The 21,411-nt window shown below is 41.0% G+C and overlaps 1 protein-coding gene across 1 annotated transcript; it reads right to left on the bottom strand.

Moving 5' to 3' along the window:
* Positions 1-863: 863 nt before the first annotated feature.
* Positions 864-17,344, bottom strand: LAX1 (lymphocyte transmembrane adaptor 1). Its single transcript, XM_044005619.1, has 6 exons — positions 17,244-17,344; positions 8,795-8,904; positions 7,928-8,038; positions 4,947-5,032; positions 2,869-3,709; positions 864-1,296 (listed from the first exon to the last, which is right to left on the bottom strand). The coding sequence occupies exons 1-6, from the start codon at positions 17,330-17,332 to the stop codon at positions 1,097-1,099; spliced, it is 1,437 nt and encodes a 478-aa protein (XP_043861554.1). The 5' UTR covers positions 17,333-17,344; the 3' UTR covers positions 864-1,096.
* Positions 17,345-21,411: the final 4,067 nt, after the last annotated feature.

Genomic DNA, 21,411 nt, shown 5'->3' with positions numbered 1-21,411 from the left:
TGTTATGTAAATGCCATTTATCATTGTTGACAGCAGTATCATGGTCTGTTGAAGGACTGGAAGACAGTTACACTGGAGAAAAGAAGACTGATGTGGGACATGAGAGTTGTTTTCAGCTATCTGAAGGGCTGTCAAATGCAATAATTCTTAGACTTATTCTTCTTGTTTCCAGAGAGCAGAACTAGGAGCAATGAGTGGAGGTTAAAGGAAGGCTGATTTGGGCTCGATATATGGAAGAACTCATTAACAACTAGAGTTCTCTAAAAATAGAGGCTGTCTTTGTGAGGAAATCAGTCCTCTGTCACTGGGGGAGTTCAAGCAGAGAATAGGTGAATAATGGGAGACATTATTGAGTTACCCAACTGGCCTGAGTCTATGCCAACTCAAATAGTCTATTATTCCAATTCATTTTTAGAGCTGAGGCCCTGTGAAATGGGCCTGTGAAATTTACAGTGGGTGTAAATACCACTGGTGAATCTTAGCAGAAGGGCACTGACTTACCTTAGTTACAGGAGACAGAGGAACTCCACCCCTTGTCCCTCTAGTCTTCAGTTTCCCCCAAACCCTGAAGACAAATGTATTTCATCTGATCAATGATTAGACTTTGATGGCTGGATCAGCCATTTCACTTACACCAACTTGACTAACTACAGGCATCTAAGGTCTGAACAAACATTCTGGGAATATTCCACAAAATATGTTCTGGTACAAGAAGCACCTAAAGATATCTTTAAGTCACCTTTATTAGAAAAATTTGGCTAGGGTAAGAGAGGCCACAGAGAAACATTAGATCTCAGAGCATAAGTCTCATAGAGGAGGGATTCCAGAGCACTGCATCATGGTGAACAATACAAAGACCCCAGAATACTGAGAGTTCACTTCGGGAAGACCACTGAGGACTGGCCAGTCCCAGGAGGAGTTCACCTTAGGACTGATTGGCCATGGGGTAAGGGGAAGGGTAGCCTCCCATTTTAACGAATTCCTCTTGCTAACTATGTGTTAAAATCATCTTACTTGCTGACATTATCCAAGTGCTATAATGCTCTCTAAATTTAAGTGAACTTAGAAAATGCCCCAGTCACTCTGAGGTATCTGATTAGCATTTCCCAGAATGCAGAACACAGGCCCCTGGTATGGCTGCCGAGTTGGTTTCTTCTTCGGTGTTTTCTGTGACTTCCCGAAAAGGAAATGCCCGTGCTGTTTTAGTATGTGGTATCTGGGCCTTCGTCACAACTAGCAAGCATCCTCTTTCAACTTTAGCTCCCATATTTATCAGAAAGAAGCCTTTGCATGTGCCTATAAGACAATAAGGAGAGTCTTGTACAAATTTCTAGACTTGATTCGCATTAATAATTTATCACAAACTAGGAATGTTTGCTGTAAACACGTGAACAAAACACATATAATGTTTCCCTTATCAACAAACATTTACTGAATATTTAGTATGTATAAGGGACTGGGTTTGAATAGATAATACAAAAAAATCGTGAAAGGGTCCCAAACATCAATAAACTTATAATCCAGTTAGGGTGATGGAACATATATATGAAAAGGTATATACAAATGATGTCAATGCAATTACAAACACATGTCTTCTTTGTTATCCCCAACTTTACAGAGGAAGGGACTAAGGCACAGATTGACTCAAATTTGCTCAAGTCAATAGCAGAGATGGAATAGAATTCTGTACCCTTGATCTTGGTTCACCATATTGGGTCCTTGTCTAGCTCAGCTCCTTTCCAAGAAAAGCATACGATCATACAAATGCACCAAATGAAAACTTCCCCCTAGCTTAGTCCTTCTGACCTTGCCTAGACTTCTGCATGTAGGTAGACCCAACCCATATATATATATATATTTTTTGGCAGGACTATGGGGGGCTAAGTGACTTGCCCAGGGTCACATAGCTAGTAAGTGTCAAGTTTCTGAGGCCGGATTTGAACTCAGGTACTCCTGAATCCAGGGCCGGTGCTTCATCCACTGCGCCACCCAGCTGCCCCCCCAACCCATATTTTTTAACTAAGCTCATGAAAACCTAGCTTTAGGTGTAACGTAAAACTGGATCAGCCCTGGTGAGAACTGGAGATTAGGAGCCAGAGACTGAAAACATTATAATTGGGGCATTTTTATAATGGAATGTGCTTGCAATATCTTGACTGCTTCAAAATGTAGTTGTAGCAACACTGTTAATGGTGTATTTTGTGGGGTGGGCATTAGTAATGTCACTGGCTTGGAATGATCATTCCTTATATTTGCATTACCCCTTTATAAAGTGCTTTTCCATTATTAGAACATCCTCCCAGGAGGTTTGAGGGGCAGGAACTGGAAGTGGAACTGGAAGGGACTTTGGAAATCATCCAGCCCAACCCCTTTTTCTATAGATGAGGAAACTGAGGCCCTAAGAGGCCCAAGCCCACACATAAATATGGGTGTGATGAAATTAGACCAGGCTAGAACTTGGACATAAGTCCTTTGACTCCAAATATATGGCGATTTCTGCTGCACCGCACTGCCTTTTAGGTAGATGGGCCAGATAACATCATCATTATGCTTTGGCAGATAATGAAACTAAACTACAAGGAGGTAATTAACTTACAAATGACACAGGTACTTGGTAGAACCAGAACTCAACCCTGGTTCTCCAGACTTGCAGGTCTGTGCTCTTTTCACCAGGCTCTGTTGCTCAAGGGTGGTTCCTGTCTTGCTTTTGCCCACCCACCACCACCACCACCACTTTCACACAGTTCCTTTTCCCACTCACCACCTCTTTCCACCTTCTACCATATGGCTCATCTTGAAAGATTCTCAGTCCTTCACTGAGCTGTTACTGCTATGTGGTTACAGAAGTTAAAGTATGGAGGAACATACAGAAATCTCCATCCTGGTTAGTGGGCTTTTGTTCTGTAGTCAGTATCCTCTCCTCAGTCTCGTGCTCAATGTTGAGCTTCCCCTCTTCGACCAGAGCTGGAACATTGATATAGTCATTGGATTCTTCACTATCCATTTCTCCAGTTGTCTCTTGGCTGTTTTCATCCTGTGATAATGGCTCAATGTTCTCATAACCCCAGAAGTCAAGTGAGTTCTCTCTTGGCTCTTCACATTGGACATCAGAAGGGAGACTGGGGGTCCAACCCAGAATGCCTCCTATATTTGTTGATGTCAAGCCTCCCCCTGTATACAGCTTTTTCCTATTAGGCTCAGCCCATAGGACATTGTCATAAGCCCGGCAGTCTTGAAAGGTCACCCAGTGTTGTCTGCCCTGATCCTCCTCGTTATCAGCTGCTGGCACATTTACATAGTCATCAGAGGACTGAGAAGAGCCCTCTGCATCCCCATGATAGTCACTATCCTCAAGGCCTAGAACCCAAATACTGGTGCAGTCTTCAGCATCCCTAGAGCTGCTGTCTCTTTCTGCACTGAGTTCACCCTCCTCAGATGTTTGAGGGTCCTGGAGATTCCCAGATAAGGAGTTCATTATACTTGGATTCCGGGAAACCTCTTCAGCATTGGGCACATTGACATAATCCTGTGAATCCTCTGAAGAGGTGCTCATGCTTTCTATGGATGCTCCAACATTGACGTAGTCTACTGCAGGGACAAGGTTCTCACAGACCTGGGATAGAGCAGTGTTATCATAGATGCCAACCGCATATCCAATGGTAGGGACACTGGTTCTGTGTGACTGGAGGACATGTACTGTTGGTGAGAACTGGAAGGAGGTAGAGAAATGATTTAAACATTATTAGAAAGGGTTATGGGACATTAGCATAGTTTTTCTTTTTCTCACCTATATTGTGATGTGTAACTAACAGTCTTTAGTGTTTTCCTTCATGGAACTATTTCTAAGATCTTCTATAGCCTTTAAAAATCACTATGTTCTGGGCCAAAGAATGAGAAAAGGTTCATTTCCCCGCCCCCCCCCCTCTATTTTAGATATGTGGGAAATGAAATGAAATGTGGAGTAGGGGTAGAGGTGATTCCTATTCATGTATGGGTTGGATTATATGAGCTCTGTGGTCCTTCTTTTCCAATTGTGACTTTTTGTGATTATTGAATTGTGATACTATATGGAGACAGACAGCTGTGGCAAAATCAATAAAGGTAAACTGATGTACAAGCTTCTGAGCTTAATCAATTTATTCATAGTGACACATGTAACTGTTAACAAAGCAGGTCAGACTGGCAATCTTGGTAAAGCCAGTAACTCTAAAGTGAAGGAGGGGACCCTCCTTATTGACACACAACAAAGAAGGGATTTTGGTAGTTGTGGAGAAAATGTGATAGATTGTAGAATTGGAGCAGGAACATTATGATTGAGTATACAAAGAAAGGTGGGCTGGCATTCATGTAAAACTAATAACTGACCTTCTCTATCAATCAAGGAATGTTCATTGTTTTATGAAACCCATCTGCATCTCTGCTAAGGGATCAAAACCACCAGATTTGTTATCACCTCAGAACAGAAAAAAAACTCCCCCAATTGCATAAGGAAAGACATTTCCTTTGGGGATATTACCAAGTTAACATGTGGGACTTAAACATAAAAAACAGATGTTCTAGAAGTATCCCAGGAGCTTCTGGTATGACAGATAGTAACTTTTCTTTTAATTATAGCTTTAAACTGACTCAGAGGGAAAGCTAAATTCCTGAGCTCAACTCAAAGACTAAAAAGGTAACTTTAGGAAGCATAGTAGTATTAAATTTGGTTTTCTTAAGAGGTTATAAGCTGACTATAAGAGCACAAAAGCCAAGGATTCTTCATTACTGGGGAAAAATCATATATGTGTGTGTGCATTTCACATATACATAAGTATATATATATATATATATATATATATATATATATATATATTATATATATATATATATTATGTGTGTGTGTGGGCATGTAATCCAAGAATATGGAGATGTGTGTGTATGTTCATGTGCACATGCCTGGGTCTTACCACATGCTCAGAGTTAGGATTGTCCAAATTACAGGGAATGAGACTCTCAGTGCTGAAAATACGAATGTTTCTTGAGTGACACCGACCTTAAAGATATGGAAGAACAAGAATTAAAGAACAGGTCTGAGAAGAGAGGTAGGACAACTCATGATGGAAGTCCAATAAGTGATAGAAGCCCAAATGGATCCCACTTTTACAGGTCAATCTGGAATTGTGCAAGACTTCACATATTCATCTGTTCCACAATCAACAAATGTTTCTTAAGTGATATATGTATAAATCACTGTGTGTAGGGCCAGGGGAGATACCAATTTGGATAAGAAAATGTTCCTCTAATTTATGGTTTAGTGGGAAGATATGAAATAAATACATATAACAACAACAACAAAATAATGGCATTTATATAGTTTAGCAGCTAGGTGACTAATCCTGTAGTCATGAAGAACTGAGTTCAAATATGACTTCCGACACATACTAACTATGGGACCCCAAACAAGTCATTTAACTTCATTTGTCCCAATTCCTCATCTGTAAAATGAGCTGGGGAAGGAAATGGCAAACCACTCCCAAGAAAACCCCAAATGGGGTCACAAAGAGTTTGACACAATTGAAATGACTGAATAATAGCAACAACAAAAATTTATATAGTTCCTTACTGTTTGAAAACCACTTTATGAATATTATCTTCCTTTATCCTTACAACAGTCCTGGAAGGTAGGTATGTTTTAACAGCTGAGGAAACTGAGGCAAACAGAGGTTAAAAAATGATTTGTCCAGAACCTCATATCTAGTAAGCATCTTAGGCTGGGTTTGAATTCAGGTCTTCCTGCCTCCAGGTTCAATCTTCTGTCTACTGAGCCCTAACCCTAACCTAACATGATAAATTAAGTGTAGGAAAGGAATAATAACAAAGAACTTCTGTGAGGTCTGAAAGGAAAGGTTGCCATTGAGTGAAGAAATCAGAGAGACCTTCTTGAAGGTGACATTAAGTTGGGATACTCCTTTCTACATTCTTTCTCTTGGCAATTTCATTAGTGCCAATCTTTATGCAGATGACTCCAAGATCTACTTGTCTCACTCTCATCTTTCTCCTGAGCTCTAGTCCCACATCTCCAACTATCAGTTTGATAACTCTATCTCGATATTCCATAGGCACCTCAAATTCAACATATTTAAAACAAACTCATTTTCTTTCTTACTAAACTCACTTTTCTTGTAACTTTGTTATTTCTAGCAAGACCTTCATATTCCATGGAGAGTGGGAAACAACAGATAAAACTTTAGCTCTCACCCTCTGGTCCCAAGAGTACAAGGCTAACTACTACATACAGCAGTCTGTTTACAGTATGAGGCTTATTCTCAGTGTATCACTCTCACTCACCAAACCCTGCTTTCCATGTTCAATCAGTTGTCAAGTCTTTTCAATTCTACTTCCTCAACATCTCTTTAACTCGAACCCTTTTCTCTACCCACATTGCTGCCTCCCAATTTCAGGTCTCAGAGGCCAGATTATTCTATTAGCCTCCTAATTAGTCTCCCTGTATAGTTTGTCCCTCCCCTCTATGCCGCTGCTAAATTGGCATCTTTTCTTTTTTTGGAGATTGGGCCCCTTTATATCTCACAGGCAGTGTCCACTCCTGATCCCAGTACCAAGTAGTATAGAAGTTTTCACTTGCTTTCTTCTTCTGACCTATGCTAGTTAATCTCTCCTTAGACAATGTGGTGGCCCTCCATTCCCAGGGGCTTGCCAATAGACTACTACACAATAGACTACTACAGCTCAGAATTCACATTCTTAAGTTACCCACCAGCTGCAGCCTTCCCAGTAGCAGAAACTTCAGGTGAACCCTAGCATGCCTGGCCCAGGGGATGTGATCATCCCACTTCTCTGCTCTAGATACCTCAGTGTTCACCCAATGCATCTCGGCTAAAATACAAACTCTTTGGTGTGGGATCTATTTGTAATTTTTGTAATCTGGATTTGGCCCATCTTTCCAGGCTGATTACACATGACTGCCCCTCATGCACTTTATGTTTCAGCAAACTGACTTACTCACTATTCCCCATACTTGATCGTCCATCTCTCACCCCCAGGCAAGGCTGTCCATGGTACCTGACATACTTTCCATATTCATCTCTGCCTCTTGGAACACTGGTTCCATTCGAGGCTTTGCTTGAGTGCCATCTTCTTCAAGAGGTATTCCTGTTTCCCTCAGTTAATAGTCCTCTCTGCCCCCAACAATAACTATTTTTTCACATATATCCTGTATTGACTTATCTGTGAATATGTTCTATCTCCTCAATAGAATGTTACCTTCATGAAGGCAGGAACACTTTTGTATTTGCCCCCAGTAGAGCCTGGCACTGTGCAAGACACATAGTAGGTGCTTAATAAATGCTTGTTGATTGCTTGAACAGATGAATGAGTGATATAAACAGACTTCTGTTAGATAATCTGATAGATTATTCTGGTAGTTAACCTGATACTCTTGGGACCAGAGGGTGAGAGCTAAAGTTTTGTCTGTTGTTTCCCACTCTCCATCCCAAGTTGAGCTGGAAGATGATGGTCAGTGACTGGACCAAAGTGGACCATGTACACTTTTGCAGCTCATCTACTTCCTTCTCCTTAATTCCGGGGGTATTTCCCCTTCCTCACCCTGGCTGGGCTTTCCCACTTTTCCCTTGCACCCTTCCTGTAGCTCTCTAGGGCCATCTTATTGGTTTTCATTGGTCCCATTCTTTCCGTACCTTTCCAGAGTAACAGTAAAAGTGGAAAGAGCTCTGTACTAGGAGCCAGTGGAGCTGTTTCCAAATCCTGACTCTGCCATTTACTAGCTGTGTGATCCTGGACAAATGTTTGCATAATATATGAATTGAAGAAATTGGAATTAGTGACATCTAAGGTCCCTTTCAGTTCTAAAAGCTTAAGGAGATGTCAATTCATTCTTCTGTGGACCCAGGAACATGAGAGTAGAACCTACCAGGCCTTGCTTGACTTTGGGGCAGAAACCCATAGATGTTTTTCGCTCGTTCTCTGGATTGAGACAGCGTCACCAAGGGAACAACAGTGACACGGAAGTAAGATACTTGTTCTATAAGGCAATAGGGTGAGAGAGATGTCAGTAGTATCTGGGCTGTTGAGTTAGAAGGGGCCTCTTCTACTGGGCTTTCCTTTTGAGCATGGACTGTACTTGGGAGACTGTTCTGCTCTTACTAGAAGACTAGTCATTTTTCCAGATCTGGCCAATCCCATAAAACCCAGTAGAGACAGTAAGAGGTCTTGGGGAGGAGAAGGCATCCAGAATTAGCAGGTTTGATTCATTTTTTCATATTAATTGAACAACCCCAAAATACAAGCAAACATACAGTCAAACGATCATTGACACTTTTGAAATCAATGGTTGGAATTCTTTGCGAGGACTAAAACTCTACCTCTTGGGTGGGGTTTGTAAGTGTCACCACTAGCAGTTTTTGCTAGCCCAGACATGTGGCATGAAATCTAACCTTAATTCAGTTGGAAGTTTCTGGATGTGGTAGAGACCCCATGATCCCCTAAGGTTACTACTGGGGAAGCCACTGCCAGGGCTAGGGGAGGAACTCATTTTGGTTGAGGCAGTGAATGATGATATTTAGGAGTTAGGGGAGAGAAATTGCCATCTGGTAGCTTCCTATTTTAATTATTCATTCTTGCTAATTGTATGCTACCCAGTTGATCCTGTGCTCCCAAGTACTGTCAATGTGACCTTTAAATTTCCTCTCTTAAAGTTCCAGTTACCATGTCTTAGTTATAGCTCTTTAAATAACTAAGGGTAATTTTCATACATATTCCAAAGACACATATGACTCACGTTTTTTCCGTTTATTCCAGAACCAGAGAGTGAAGAGGAGAACAATGACGAAGAAGATGGCAAGAAGCCCCGAAACCACCGAAAACAGGACACTGGGATGGTTTTTGAATCTAGGAGAAGCCACAATTAGTCAAGGCTCCCTCTCCCCAGATTGGGTGGGGCTTTGTGTATTTGCTTGATATTTCAGAGTGCCCTCCTCGTTTACCAATCCATGGATCCCACCACTGACTATACCTCTCTTTCTTCTGTCTAATTACCCATTTTATTTGTCATTCTCCATCAGATCTTCTTACTCCAGCCTGGGCTGCTTTGTTTGCTATCAATACTACTACATACATGCCTTCCTCAGTCCTGCCTTTATGGACCACTTTACAGGTGCCTGATAGATACCTTAAAGATCATCTAGATGTAATGATGGAAAGACAGATAAGACACTTAGTAATAAGTGCTCAGGATACAAACATAAACAAGCAAGGCAGCCCCTCCCCTCAAAGAGTTTACATTTTAACTGGAGAAAACAACAAATTAAGGGGAACTGGAAAGGGCATCTGGGTGTAGAGATGGCTAAGAAGTGATATGGAGGTTGGGTTCTTGAAAAAATAAGGTAAAAGCTCCACGAGCTGTCTGAGCTGGCAGATCTGGGGAACTGTGCAGGGTTGTGGTGGGAGAATAGAAGAATGAAGGAGTGGGGTAGAAGAAGCATGGATTTTATAGATGAAGAGTGGGGCAACGAGGTGGCACAGTGGATAGCATGCCCACCCTGGAGGACCTGAGTTCAAATCTGGCCTCAGACACTTACTAGCTATAGGACCCCGAACCAGTCATTTAACTTCATTTGTTTTAAGTCCTCATTTGGAAAATGAGCTGGAGAAGGAAATGGCCAACCACTCCAGTATCTTTGCCAAGAAAACCCCAAATGGGGTCATGAGGAGTTGGACATGACTAAAATGACTGAACAAGTAGATGAGGAAAGAGGCCCAAAGAAGTAAGGAGACCAATCCAAGGACACAAGGCTAGTTAATGACAGAGCTAAAAAGGAAACAGCCAGATCTCTTGCCAGGGGCACTTTCCAAAGTACTTTGATTTCTCTTTCTTCCTCTTTCCTCTCCAATGAGATCTACAACCTTGCTCCCCTTGAAAACTTTCTCAATGCTCATCTCCAAAAAAGGTTGCTGTCATTCGTTTATTTAATAATAATTTAATTATGAAATAATAATAATTTAATAATAATTTATTAAGTGCCTACTATGTGCAAAAGACTTATCAGGAGGAAAGCATGGGAGATGCAAAGGTGAAAGAAAACAACACAAAAATCAGAATAGGCATTTATTAACTGCTTTCTATGGGGAAGGCACTGTTTTGGGTGCTAAGAGATACAAAGAAGAAGCAAATAGTAAAGGGGAACTAACACATGTATTCAGACCAGAGAAATCAAAGTATCTATAAAATAGTGCCAAAAACATTAAGAGGAAGAAGATGCCAACAACCCGACCCAGTGCATCAAAAAAGCCCTCCTGCAGGGGGTGGGATCTGAGCACTAAGCTCTAAAAGAAGCTGCTGAGTCCAAGGCAGAGCTGAAAAGGGAATAAAGGCAGGAAATGGGATTCCATGTTTGGAGAGCAGATGGCTGGACAGTCTGAATGGAAAGTGGAGATGAACCCAATTATGAAGGGTTTTAACCTACAGGCTGAGAACCTTCTCTTTTGACCCTAGAGGCAATAGGGAGCCACTGAAGAGTTTGGAGTAGGGGAGTGACATGGTCAGGTTGTTTTTGATTTTTTTGTAATATTCTTTTTTTTTTTGGTGGGGTTAAGTGACTTGCCCAGGGTCACACAGCTAGTAACTGTCAAGTGTCTGAGGCTGGATTTGAACTCAGGTCCTCCTGACTCCAGGTCCAGTGCTCTATCCACTGTGCCACCTAGCTGCCCCTGATTTTTAAAAAAGTAATATCAATGCATCAGCTAGGAGACAGGAAAGATTGCAAGCAGAGAAACCAATTCAGGGGATATTATAATAGTCCAGGTGAAAATTCTGAATCAGGTTATAAGACTTGTGAATGGAGAAGAGGGAACAAATGAAAAAGATGGTGCAAAGTTACTGTTTTGTTTTGATTTTTTTTTTTTTTTTGCGGGGCAATGGGGGTTAAATGACTTGCCCAGGGTCATACAGCTAGTAAGTGTCAAGTGTCTGAGGCCGGATTTGAACTCAGGTACTCCTGAATCCAGGGCCTGTCCTTTATCCACTGTGCCACCTAGCTGCCCCCAAAGTTACTGTTGACAAAATTTGACAAATGATAGGGTATGGGTTTGGGGGAAGGTGAGGAAGGAGGAGAAGCAGAGGAGGAGTCAAGCGTATTTCCAAGGTTGGAAATTGGGTGATTGGTAGGATGATGGTACTCTCAATAGAAATTTAGAAGTTTGAGGTAGGGAAGACCATGAGTTCCATCTTATACATACTTAGTTTGATGTTCCTATGGGACCTCAAAGTGAGATGCCCAATAAGAAACTGGTAATGTAGGTAAGTGGAGTTCAGCAGAGAGATTAGATCTGGACATTTATCTCTTTCTCTCTCTCTCTCTGTGTCTCTCTGTCTCTCTCTTATAAATATATATATATATATAAATAAGTATGTGTGGGTGTTTTGTTGTTGTTGTTTAGTCATTTCAATTGTGTCCGAGTAAGCATGATCTCATTTAGGATTTTCTTGGCAAAAGATTCTGGAGTGGTTTGCCATTTCCTTCTCTAGCTTATTTTACAGATGAGGAAACTGAGGCAAACAGGGTTAAGTGACTTGCCCAGGGTCGCACAGCTAGTAAGTGTTTGAGGTCAGATTTGAACTCAGGAAGATGACTTCCTGACTCCAGGCCTGGCACTCTACACACTGCACCACTTCTCCTCCTTCTCAGTCTCTGTCTCTGTTTCTCTCATTCTTTCCACATATATGTATATATAAATATATACATATGTTTGTGTATTTATATGTGTATATACACACATATATGGGAACACAATGAGTTCCATCTTGGAAACCAGTAATATTAGCAGCTAGGTAGCACAGTGGATGAGGCACTGGCCCTGGATTCAAATCTAGCCTCAGACACTTGACACTAGCTGTGTGACCTTGGGCAAGTCACTTAACCCTCATTGCCCTGCCAGAAAGAAAGAAAGAAAGAAAGAAAGAAAGAAAGAAAGAAAGAAAAAAAGAAAGAAAGAAAGAAAGAAAGAAAGAAAGAAAGAGAGAAAGAAAGGAAGGAAGGAAGGAAGGAAGGAAGGAAGGAAGGAAGGAAGGAAGGAAGGAAGAAAGAAAAAGAAAGAAAACAGTAATGTAAGAAAGGAATTGGCGTTCAGGAGAGAGATTAGGTCTGGAGATCTCTCTCTCAATCTCTCTCCTACTATATAAATATATATATGTGTGTTTATATATATGCATATATATATATATGGAGGCTACATATACACATGTAAGCATATACACAGACATATGTGTGTATCCATATCCATATATGCATATATACACACACACACATACCTATACAAATATAAATGTGACTCGTCTGCATAGAGATGATAATTAAATCAATGGGAACTGATTAAATGGACAAGGAGGAAAGTATATAGAGAGGAGAGAAGAGGTCCTAGTGTAGATAATAAGTAATAAATACAGTACTTATAAAGACAAAATAAAAACAAAAATCCTTACCCTTATGGAGCTTAAAATAAATTCTACCCACTTCTAGTACCTTCATTCATTACAACTTCACTTCCCTTCTCCTCCTACACATACCACTTTAGCATTATCTATGTAGTTGTAGATTTGGCTATATGGTAGGTCTACTGGAATGCATATTATGATGATGTATGTTATATAATATATAACATAGAATCATCAATATAACAACATATATCATATTGTATCTTATGTCATACTATATATGTCTTATGTGCTTATAAGTCTTTTTTCCATAAAAGTATTTTATTATTTTCCTGTTACATACAGAGATAGTTTTCATAGGATTTTTAGTTCCGAATTTTTCTCCCTCCCTCCCCCCTCCCCAAGACAGCAAGCAATCTGATAAAGGTTATGCATGTACAATCACATAAAACATATTTCTGCAATAGTCATGCTGTGAAAAAAGAATTAGAACAAAAAGGGAAAACCTCAAAAAAGAAAAACAAAAAAAAATAGAAATAGTATGGTTTAACCTGCATCTAGATTACATAGTTCTTTTTTTCTGGATTTGGAGAGTATTTTCCATCATGAATCCTTTGGAACTATCTTGGACCATTGTATTGCTGAGAAGAGTCAATTCTATCACAGTTGATCAACACATAGTGTTGTTGATACTGTGTACAATGTTCTCCTGGTTCTGCTCATCTCACTCAGCATCAGTTCATGTAAGTCCTTCCAGGTTTCCCTGAAATCTACCTGCTCATCGTTTCTTACAGCACAATAGTATTTAATTACATTCATATACCACAACTTGTTTAGCCATTCCCCAATTGATGGGCAGCCCCTCAATTTCCAATTCCTTGCCACCACAAAAAGAGCAGCTATAAATATTTTTGTACATGTGGGTCCTTTTCCCTTTTTTATGATCTCTGGGGAAAAGACCTAATCGTGGTATTGCTGGGTCAGAGGGTATGCACAGCTTTATAGCCCTTTGGACATAGTTCCAAATTGCTCTCCAGAATGGTTGGATTAGTTTACAGCTCCACCAATAATGTATTAGTGTTCCAATTTTTCCACAGCTTCTCTAGCATTTATTATTTTCCTTTTTTTGTCATTTAGCCAATCTTATAGGTGTCAGGTGGTGCCTCAGAGTTGTTTTAATTTGCATCTTTCTAATCAATAGTGATTCAGAGCATTTTTTCATATTGCAATAGATAGCTTTGATTTCTTCATCAGAAAGCTGCCTGTTCATATCCTTTGACCATTTCTCAATTGGGGAATGACTTGGATTCTTATAAATTTGATTTAGTTCCCTATATATTTTAGAAATGAGGTCTTTATCAGAAATATTGGATATAAAAATTGTTTCCCAGCTTTTTGCCTCCCTTCTAATTTTGGATACATTGCTTCTGTTTGTACAAAACCCTTTTAATTTAATATAATCAAAATCATCCATTTTGCATTTCATAATATTCTCTATCTCTTGTTTGGTCAAAAACTATTCTCTTTTCTGCTTATATGTCTTATACAAGGAAGCCATTCCTACATCTTGGTTATTTGTAACAGTGCTTTGCTAATATGATTAATTGAATTATTTAAAAAACAAAAAACAAAACTCTTCCAATTTGTGTCTGCTCCAGTTCTTGTTCCACACAATAGTGAATTTGAAAATGAGGATGCTGTTATGTTTAAGGAATGATTTTGCTTGCAATATGATTTCCTTTCGACTGTCTGAAGTGGGTAGTATGAGCATTATTATCCCTCACTTTCCATAAAAGAAAACAGGTTCAGAAAGGTCAAGCAAGTTGCTCAAGGTAACACTGTTAATAAATGATCATTCTGGGACAAGCTTAGGTCTATCTCTAAGTACAGTGTGGCTCCTAGCAAACCATACTGTCTCACCTAAGCTAAAATACTGAACTCTTAGAAAAGTCTGGACTAGTAGATTATTTGTTTTTCCTTGAGGGAGCAAAAGATTGGGACCAACTGATGATCAACACTTATTGAGTGCTTACATTGTGCTAAGTGATACATAGACTGAGAGATGATAGCTACAAAGTTGGTTGAGAGGAATGGTTTGCAAAGCTAGGAGATAAGTGGGAACAGCCCTAGAGCTGGCTAAGGGGTAAAAATGGTCCCTTCTGACTTTCTCACCTTCATTTATATTTGCTCCTCACTACTCTTCTCTCATGGCTTCCTTGGCTTTGGGGGATGAGGGAACAAGGAAAGTCTCACCAGGGTTGTCATAGGCTTTTTAGCAGTCACAACTGAGGAGCAGCTGAGTGGCTTCACCAAAGGCAATCCTAACCCCAAAGGGTAGGCCCTTAAGTGATGCCTTCTCTTCCCATGGAGCTCATCATCCAACATACTCTGAGACAGGGTTGCATCCCCTAAAACCTCTAAACACAACTGAGAAATGGCTTATCCTAGGTATGGTCCAAGGTCATGGTTAGACTAACCTCTGGGGCTGGTTTTGATGCTGAAATTTGAATTGAAATTCTCTCTGTCCGAACAAAACCCCTTGGTAGCCAAACTTCTCAGCTAGTCAGTCAGTCTGTCTTATCAGTCTAAGAACCTAATTTGTGCCTGGGGAACTGGGATACAAAAGAAGTAAAAGAGAGTCCCTGCCTTCAAGGGGTTCACAATCTAATGAGGGGAATGAGAACAAAACAAATATATAAAAAACAAGCTCTAATACAGGAAAAACAGGAAATAATTAAAAGAGGGGAGGCCCTAGAATGAAGAGGTGTTAGTCCTTCCTGGAGAAGGTGAGATTTGAGTTGGGACTTGAAGGGAGCCAGTAAGGCCACTGGATGGAGATGAGGAGGGAGAGCATTCCAAGACTGAGGGACAGCCAGGGAAAATACTTGAAACAAAAAGATGAAGTTTCTTGTTCAAAGAACAGGCAGGAGGCCAGTACTGCTGGATTGAAGGGTGCATGGCAGGGAGTGAGGTGTAAAAAGACTGGAAAAGCCAGGGGCTTGAGGGCTTTGAATGCTGAAGAGAGCATTTTGTATTTGATCTTGGAGGTAATAGGGAGTTTATTGAGGATGGAGGTGACATGGTTAGACTTTCACTTTAGGAAAATGACTTCACTGGCTAAATGGAGTGGGAGACACTTGAGGCAGGCTGACCCACCTGCAGGTTATTGCAATAGTCCAAACATGAGTTGATGAGGGCTGTCATCATGGTGGTGGCAGTATCAGAGGAGAGAAGAGGATATATTTGAAAAAGATATCACAACATGACTAATGTGGAAATATGTTTAACATGATTGTAATGTATAAACTATGTCAGATTACCTTCTGGCTTTGGGAAGGGGGAGGGAGAAAAATTTGGAACTCAAAATCTCACCAAAATGATTGTTGAAATGCTATCTTTACATGTGATTAGAAAAAAGAAAATAAAATACTATTTTAGAAAAGGGGAAAAAAAAGATAATACAGAGGTTAAAAAGCCTTGGCAACAGATTGGCTATGGGGGAGGGGATGAGAGCTAGTGAAGAGTTGAGTCTGACAACTTCATTGTAAACCTGAGAGATTAAGAGGATTGTGTTGCCTTCCATAGTAATAGGGAATTTAGCATGTGGGAAGGATGCTTAGGAGAAAGATAATGAGTTCCATTTTGGACTTGTAGAGCTTTAAAAAGCCTACTGGGTATCTAGTTCAAGATGTCTGAATGACAACTGCAATTGTGAAACTGGAGGTCAGTGAAGAGGTTAGGGCAGGATAGGAAAATTTGAGAATCATCAGCATAGAGAGGTTAATTAAGTCCATGGTTGCCGATGAGGCCACCAAATGAATGAAGTAGTATGGAGGAAAAAGAGAAGAGGGCCTAGGATGAACCTTGTGGGTCATCTATGGTTAGAAAGTGTGACATGGATAAGGATTCAGTGAAAGAAAGCAAGAAAGGAACAGTCTGATAGGTAGGAAGAGAACCAGGAGAGAGCGGTGTTCCAAAAACCTAGAGAAAAGAAAGGATCCTTTGAGTATTCCAGCTCTTCTGCCTTGACCAAGAGTGAGCCAAGGGGAATGATTGAAGCTGCCGTCAGTACAGGAAAGGATAACCAGGGAAGCTGTGTCTTTAAGAGGGAACTAGGTTTCAGTAATTGCTAGAAGATCAAATGAATGAGAATGGGAAAGATTTAAGATGAAGAGAAGCTTAATTGCCTGTGCAACAGGCATTCCAGAGGGCACAGTGGAAGGGGTCTGTAGCATTTGAGGGGGAGCATTAAGGAGGATGGGAATAAGCAATTGGGAGGTGGGAATGGGATTTGGATGATGGCCTCTCTAAACCAGAACCTTCCCAGCAAGGTTCCTGTAAGAAATGTGCAGCACCTTTTGAGGGACAGGAGAATGTAAGCTTTTCTTTTGTATCTCTGGTGACTAACACATTAGATGCCTTAACTGCTTGTTGAATTTACACCGCCCCCCCCCCCCCCCAGATTAAGTACTTTCTGTCATTCAACCTTCCAGCCTCTGGTCTACAAGCAGGAAAGAATTTGAATTGTGTCACAGAGCTTTTTTTTTTCAGGGAAAATCCCCCACTAAAGCTGCTGTCTAGTTTTTACAAAGACACCCACCATCCTTCCACTTTCTTCCTCCAACACAAACCACACAATAGATCCCATTAAGGGTGTCTACATAGTCTCAGTTTTTGTAGCAACAACCATGTCAAGATGAGGGCTTCCCAAAGGAAACCTTCAACCTCCATATAAACCCGGGGTGAGGAGAGTTCCATCTGCTAGCCCGTTAAAGTAAATCTTTAAGTGAACACTCACCCACTGGGGTTACCGACAGTCTGTGGGACCGTGGTGTATTCCATAATCTTCTCTTTGTTCCTGGGTGATTTAGGATTGGGCATTTCCATTGTGGGTGATTTTGCTAAAGGAACACCTGGGTTGGAGAAATAGATTATTTTTTTAGTTCTTTCTGTGTCTACTATCTTCTAAATCACCATAGTATTCTCTGCCATTGATTTCTCATAATAGCCAGCCCTCTTTAACACAGAAAGCCTTCTGAGTTGTTGATTCCCCAGAGCAAAAGTAAATTTGTCCATTATTTGCATCCAATTATGCTAAATCTAATTAGCTTGTTACCAGTTAATAGCAAAGTATATTGCAACCCTCCTGGTGTCTGTGGCCCTTTCTTTTAAGTGCTTCCCCAACTCCTTGTTTCTTTCCTTTTGGGATCCCCACAATTTGAATTAAAAAACAACAACCACCACCAAATTCACAGGATTAGATGATCTGGAGGGACCTTATGGATCATCTGGTTTAACTCCTTCATTTTGCAGACAGGTAAACTGAGACCCAGAGCAAAGAATCGACTTGCCCAAAGCTCCAGCATGGTTTACTGGAGAGGACAATGAACTTGGAATCAGGAAAACCTGGATTCAAAACAATGATATTTACAAGCTGTACGATGGGTAAATTATTTAGCTTCCTATGCCTCCTTTCCCTCATCTACAAAACAAAAGAGTTAGACTCAATGACCTTTAAGGTCCTTTCTAGCTCTAAAACTTTGATCCTGAGTTGAAGAGCCAAAATTCAAACCTACGTTCACTTTCCACAGTAATATGCTGTTTCTCCTACGAAGAGATCTCCCTTTTCTCCATTCCTTTCTTCCCAGTGTTCCTGATCCTACCCTCCCTCTTTCCTCAACAAACTCCTTTGGACTCTCCCAGTCTTTGCTATATCTGGCTTGGCCTGGTTGGTCTCACCTGCAAACACTACTAGCTGAACTCCTCTTAGGTGTATCCACACCCTTCACTGCAACCCATGACCTGCCTCTGGATCCAGAAGTGGTTTAGGGGACATTTTGTGATGTTTACTTCCTTGTGGGTGGGCCTGTGGGTGAGGAGTGTGGTATGTGAAGCAATGAATGAGGGGGAGATGGCCAAGTGATAGAGAGGAAGCTCTGCTAAGTAGAGCCTCCTTATGCTGTAAGAAGGTAGCTGGCAGCTTCACCGGAATGGAAACAGAGAGTCAGCCACAGGAAGCATCCGTTCCAATGTGCTGATGTAGCACAGGAAGCGCTGATCGGTGGTTAATATGATGGAAGAACAAATATTTTCAGTGCTTACTCTGTACTTAGCATTTACTATCTGTTCTGTAGCATGGAATCAGTTTATTTTGAATCGGGAGGGGGAATGAACCACTTTGAGCCCCTAGCATATGAAGGGGGCACCATTCTTCCTGGATTTCTTGGACACTGTGGGATCAGTTAACTCAGTGTTGGATTTCTGTTTTCTTGGGAATTAAGAAGATGGCAGAACTCAGGCAGGTGGTTTTGCCCATCTACTGTCTTCCATAAATAATTGGCCCCTTCTTTCTTTCCATTTACCTATTTTTCCTATAGAATGGCATCTCCCTGAAGGCAGGGACTATTTTATTTTTGTCTTTGTATCTCCAGCACAGAACGTGGTCCTGTGCTTCATAAATGCTTGTTGGTGGGTACTTGCTAAGGGATAAGGGAACTTTCCTGCTCTTAACAGTCTCCAAGGTGGTTAATACAGTTTCGCCCCTTGGGTATCATGCCCTACAAGTCTGAAAGTCAGGAAATTTTTGCATCTGATCTGAATGAAAACTCTCCTTGCCAGATGGTTAACCTTTATAGACATCTCCTCAAGGCAGTGTGACCCAAGGTCACTTGCTACATCTCTTGACTAACATAATCACTTTTGCTTTTGCCCTTTTCCTTCCTCTTCCTAAACCGACTTAACACCTCTTTTCTCTATTCCCTATGTTCTCCTCTGGCAGCCATTTTTATGTCATAGCCCATAGACAGTGTGGTATATGGTGGTGGATAGTGAGCTGGCCTCGAAGCCAGAAAGACCTGGGTCTAACATCTTGGCTGTGTGACCATTGGTCTCTAGATGACTTTCTATGGCTATAAGTGGCAGAGAAGTTGTTGCCTGCCATTGGTAGAGGGAATTTCTTTAACTAGGAAGTCTTCAATATCAATGAAGTCACAGTCATTAACCCTTATTTGACATCCTATTAACCTTAGAAGAACACCCCTAGACTCTGAAGAGTCCTAAGAAAAAAACTCTAAATGCATCTAATACATTTGCTTAGATCCATTTCACTCCATCATCCCTCCTTCCTTACTGGGAAAGGTCCTGGGGTACTGAGGTAGTGGTGGGAGTGGGGAGGTGGGGGTTGCCAGGGAGGCAGAAATGCTGGGTACTGGTACTAAATTTCACCATCTTCAGAGAGAATGGGCATCTTGCTGCCTGCAGCTAGATCCTGATGACTTCTGTTCACCCATTCCCCAAGATTCCTTTCTTTGCCTTCCCATAGAAATGAATGCAAACAGGATACACTGGTTCACTCACTATGATCTTCCTTCTTCACTGTGGGCAGTCAATTAAATCTTCCATTTATAAATTCAACCCTCAATTATTACATATCCTCCCTTTCATGGGGAGTTAAGCTGCTGCCTGTTTCAGTTCCATAAATCCCTTCTAACTCCCCCACTGTTCCATTTTGACAATGATGCCCACATGCTTGATTCTGGCCACCCCATCCATTTTCTCACTCCCCATACAGCAATCTTACCCAGTAGGAAGCAGAAAGGGAAGGTGAGCTTTCAAACTGGCAGGAATTCCATTCACCCAACGGACCAGTTCTGGGTCATAACCTGTCTCTTGGTTGGCTTCTTCCTCTGACCTGTCTCTCATCTGGAGTTCTAGCACCTCCCAAAGGAAAGCCCCCAAAGCACCTGGGTTGCTGGGGCAGGTGGGAGGAGACTTGATGAAGAAAGAAGGAGATTCCTTCAGCGCAGGCCTGATCCCTGAGCCCATCAAGTGAGGGTACGAAGAAGGAAAAGGGTACATGGGAGTCAGACTAGAAATAGAACATCGAAAGATCATTCACTTCATTGCATCCTCCTCACTTAAGAAGTGAGTCTGTTGTAGGCTTGTTTTTTAAGGCTTTCCGGGGGCTGGGGGTGGGGTATCTATATGCGTGGGTGTGAATCTTTCAGAGGCGTGCCCCTCCTGCTACTGTGTCTCCTATCTCCTACCTGCCTGCTCCCTCTATCTAATATGAACCATAGTCACTTTCTCCCTTCTAATTATTTTTCCTCCTTAGGAGCTCTGACTATATAACTTTCCCCCCCTTCCACTTGCGCACATATCACACTGTTTCTTATGTCATCCTCAACTAGATTCTGGGTATCATGAGGTATTCATCTTATCTCCTAGGTCCCATTGTGGTTTGCAGATAGTAGATAAGAGGGAGGATGGCATCATAGATAGGATGCTGGATTTAGAGTCAGAAAGAACTAGTTTGAATGTGGAAATATGTATAACATGATTGTGTGTGTATATATGTATATATGTGGTCATATATGTATATATGTATGTATACACACATATATAAAACTCATATCTGATTGCTTGCCATCTTGGGGAGGAGGGAGGGAGAAAAATTTGTAACTCAAAATCTTACAAAAATGAATGTTGAAAACAATCTTTACATGTAATTGGAAAATAAAATAAAATGCTACCAAGAAAAAAAAGACCTAGTTTAAATCCCCCTTCTTACACTTCCTGGCTGTGTGACTTTTTTGAGCCTCAGTTTTTTCATATGTAAAATGGGGTTAAGATTACCCATCTCACAAGATAGTTGCAAGGACCAATCAAGGAACTGTAAGTCGAGTGCCTTGCAAACTATATAAATATAAACTATTAATAAATAAATGTGCTATATAATTAATTAGTTAGTGAGAGTTGTAATTAATAAATAGTTGGTTTCCATTCTCCTACTTTTCCCACATATTTCTTAACTAAAATGGCATAACATTCCATCAGCCAGGCTACTGTGACTCTGTCTGTCCCCTCTTCTTTCACTTCCTCCTCCAATACAGACACACCCCACTTTACATCATTATTGTCTCTACAAAAATGACATTTTTGGCAGGATGATTTTGAAAGAAGCACTT

The sequence above is a fragment of the Dromiciops gliroides genome, chromosome 4 (assembly GCF_019393635.1).
Source record: "Dromiciops gliroides isolate mDroGli1 chromosome 4, mDroGli1.pri, whole genome shotgun sequence".
Classification (NCBI taxonomy): domain Eukaryota; kingdom Metazoa; phylum Chordata; class Mammalia; order Microbiotheria; family Microbiotheriidae; genus Dromiciops; species Dromiciops gliroides.
The sequence above is the reverse complement of the archived record's forward strand: the minus strand, read 5'-3'. Positions and strand labels throughout refer to the sequence as shown.

Excerpts from the sequence above, each read along its gene's own strand:
- LAX1 (XM_044005619.1), bottom strand. The coding sequence starts at position 17,332 with ATGGAAATGCCCAATCCTAAATCACCCAGGAACAAAGAGAAGATTATG. Across the intron at positions 8,039-8,794 it reads CTGGAATAAACGGAAAAAAC|AACAAGTATCTTACTTCCGT; the intron begins GTGAGTCATATG and ends ATTGCCTTATAG. Across the intron at positions 5,033-7,927 it reads CCAAAGTCAAGCAAGGCCTG|GTCGGTGTCACTCAAGAAAC; the intron begins GTAGGTTCTACT and ends CATATCTTTAAG.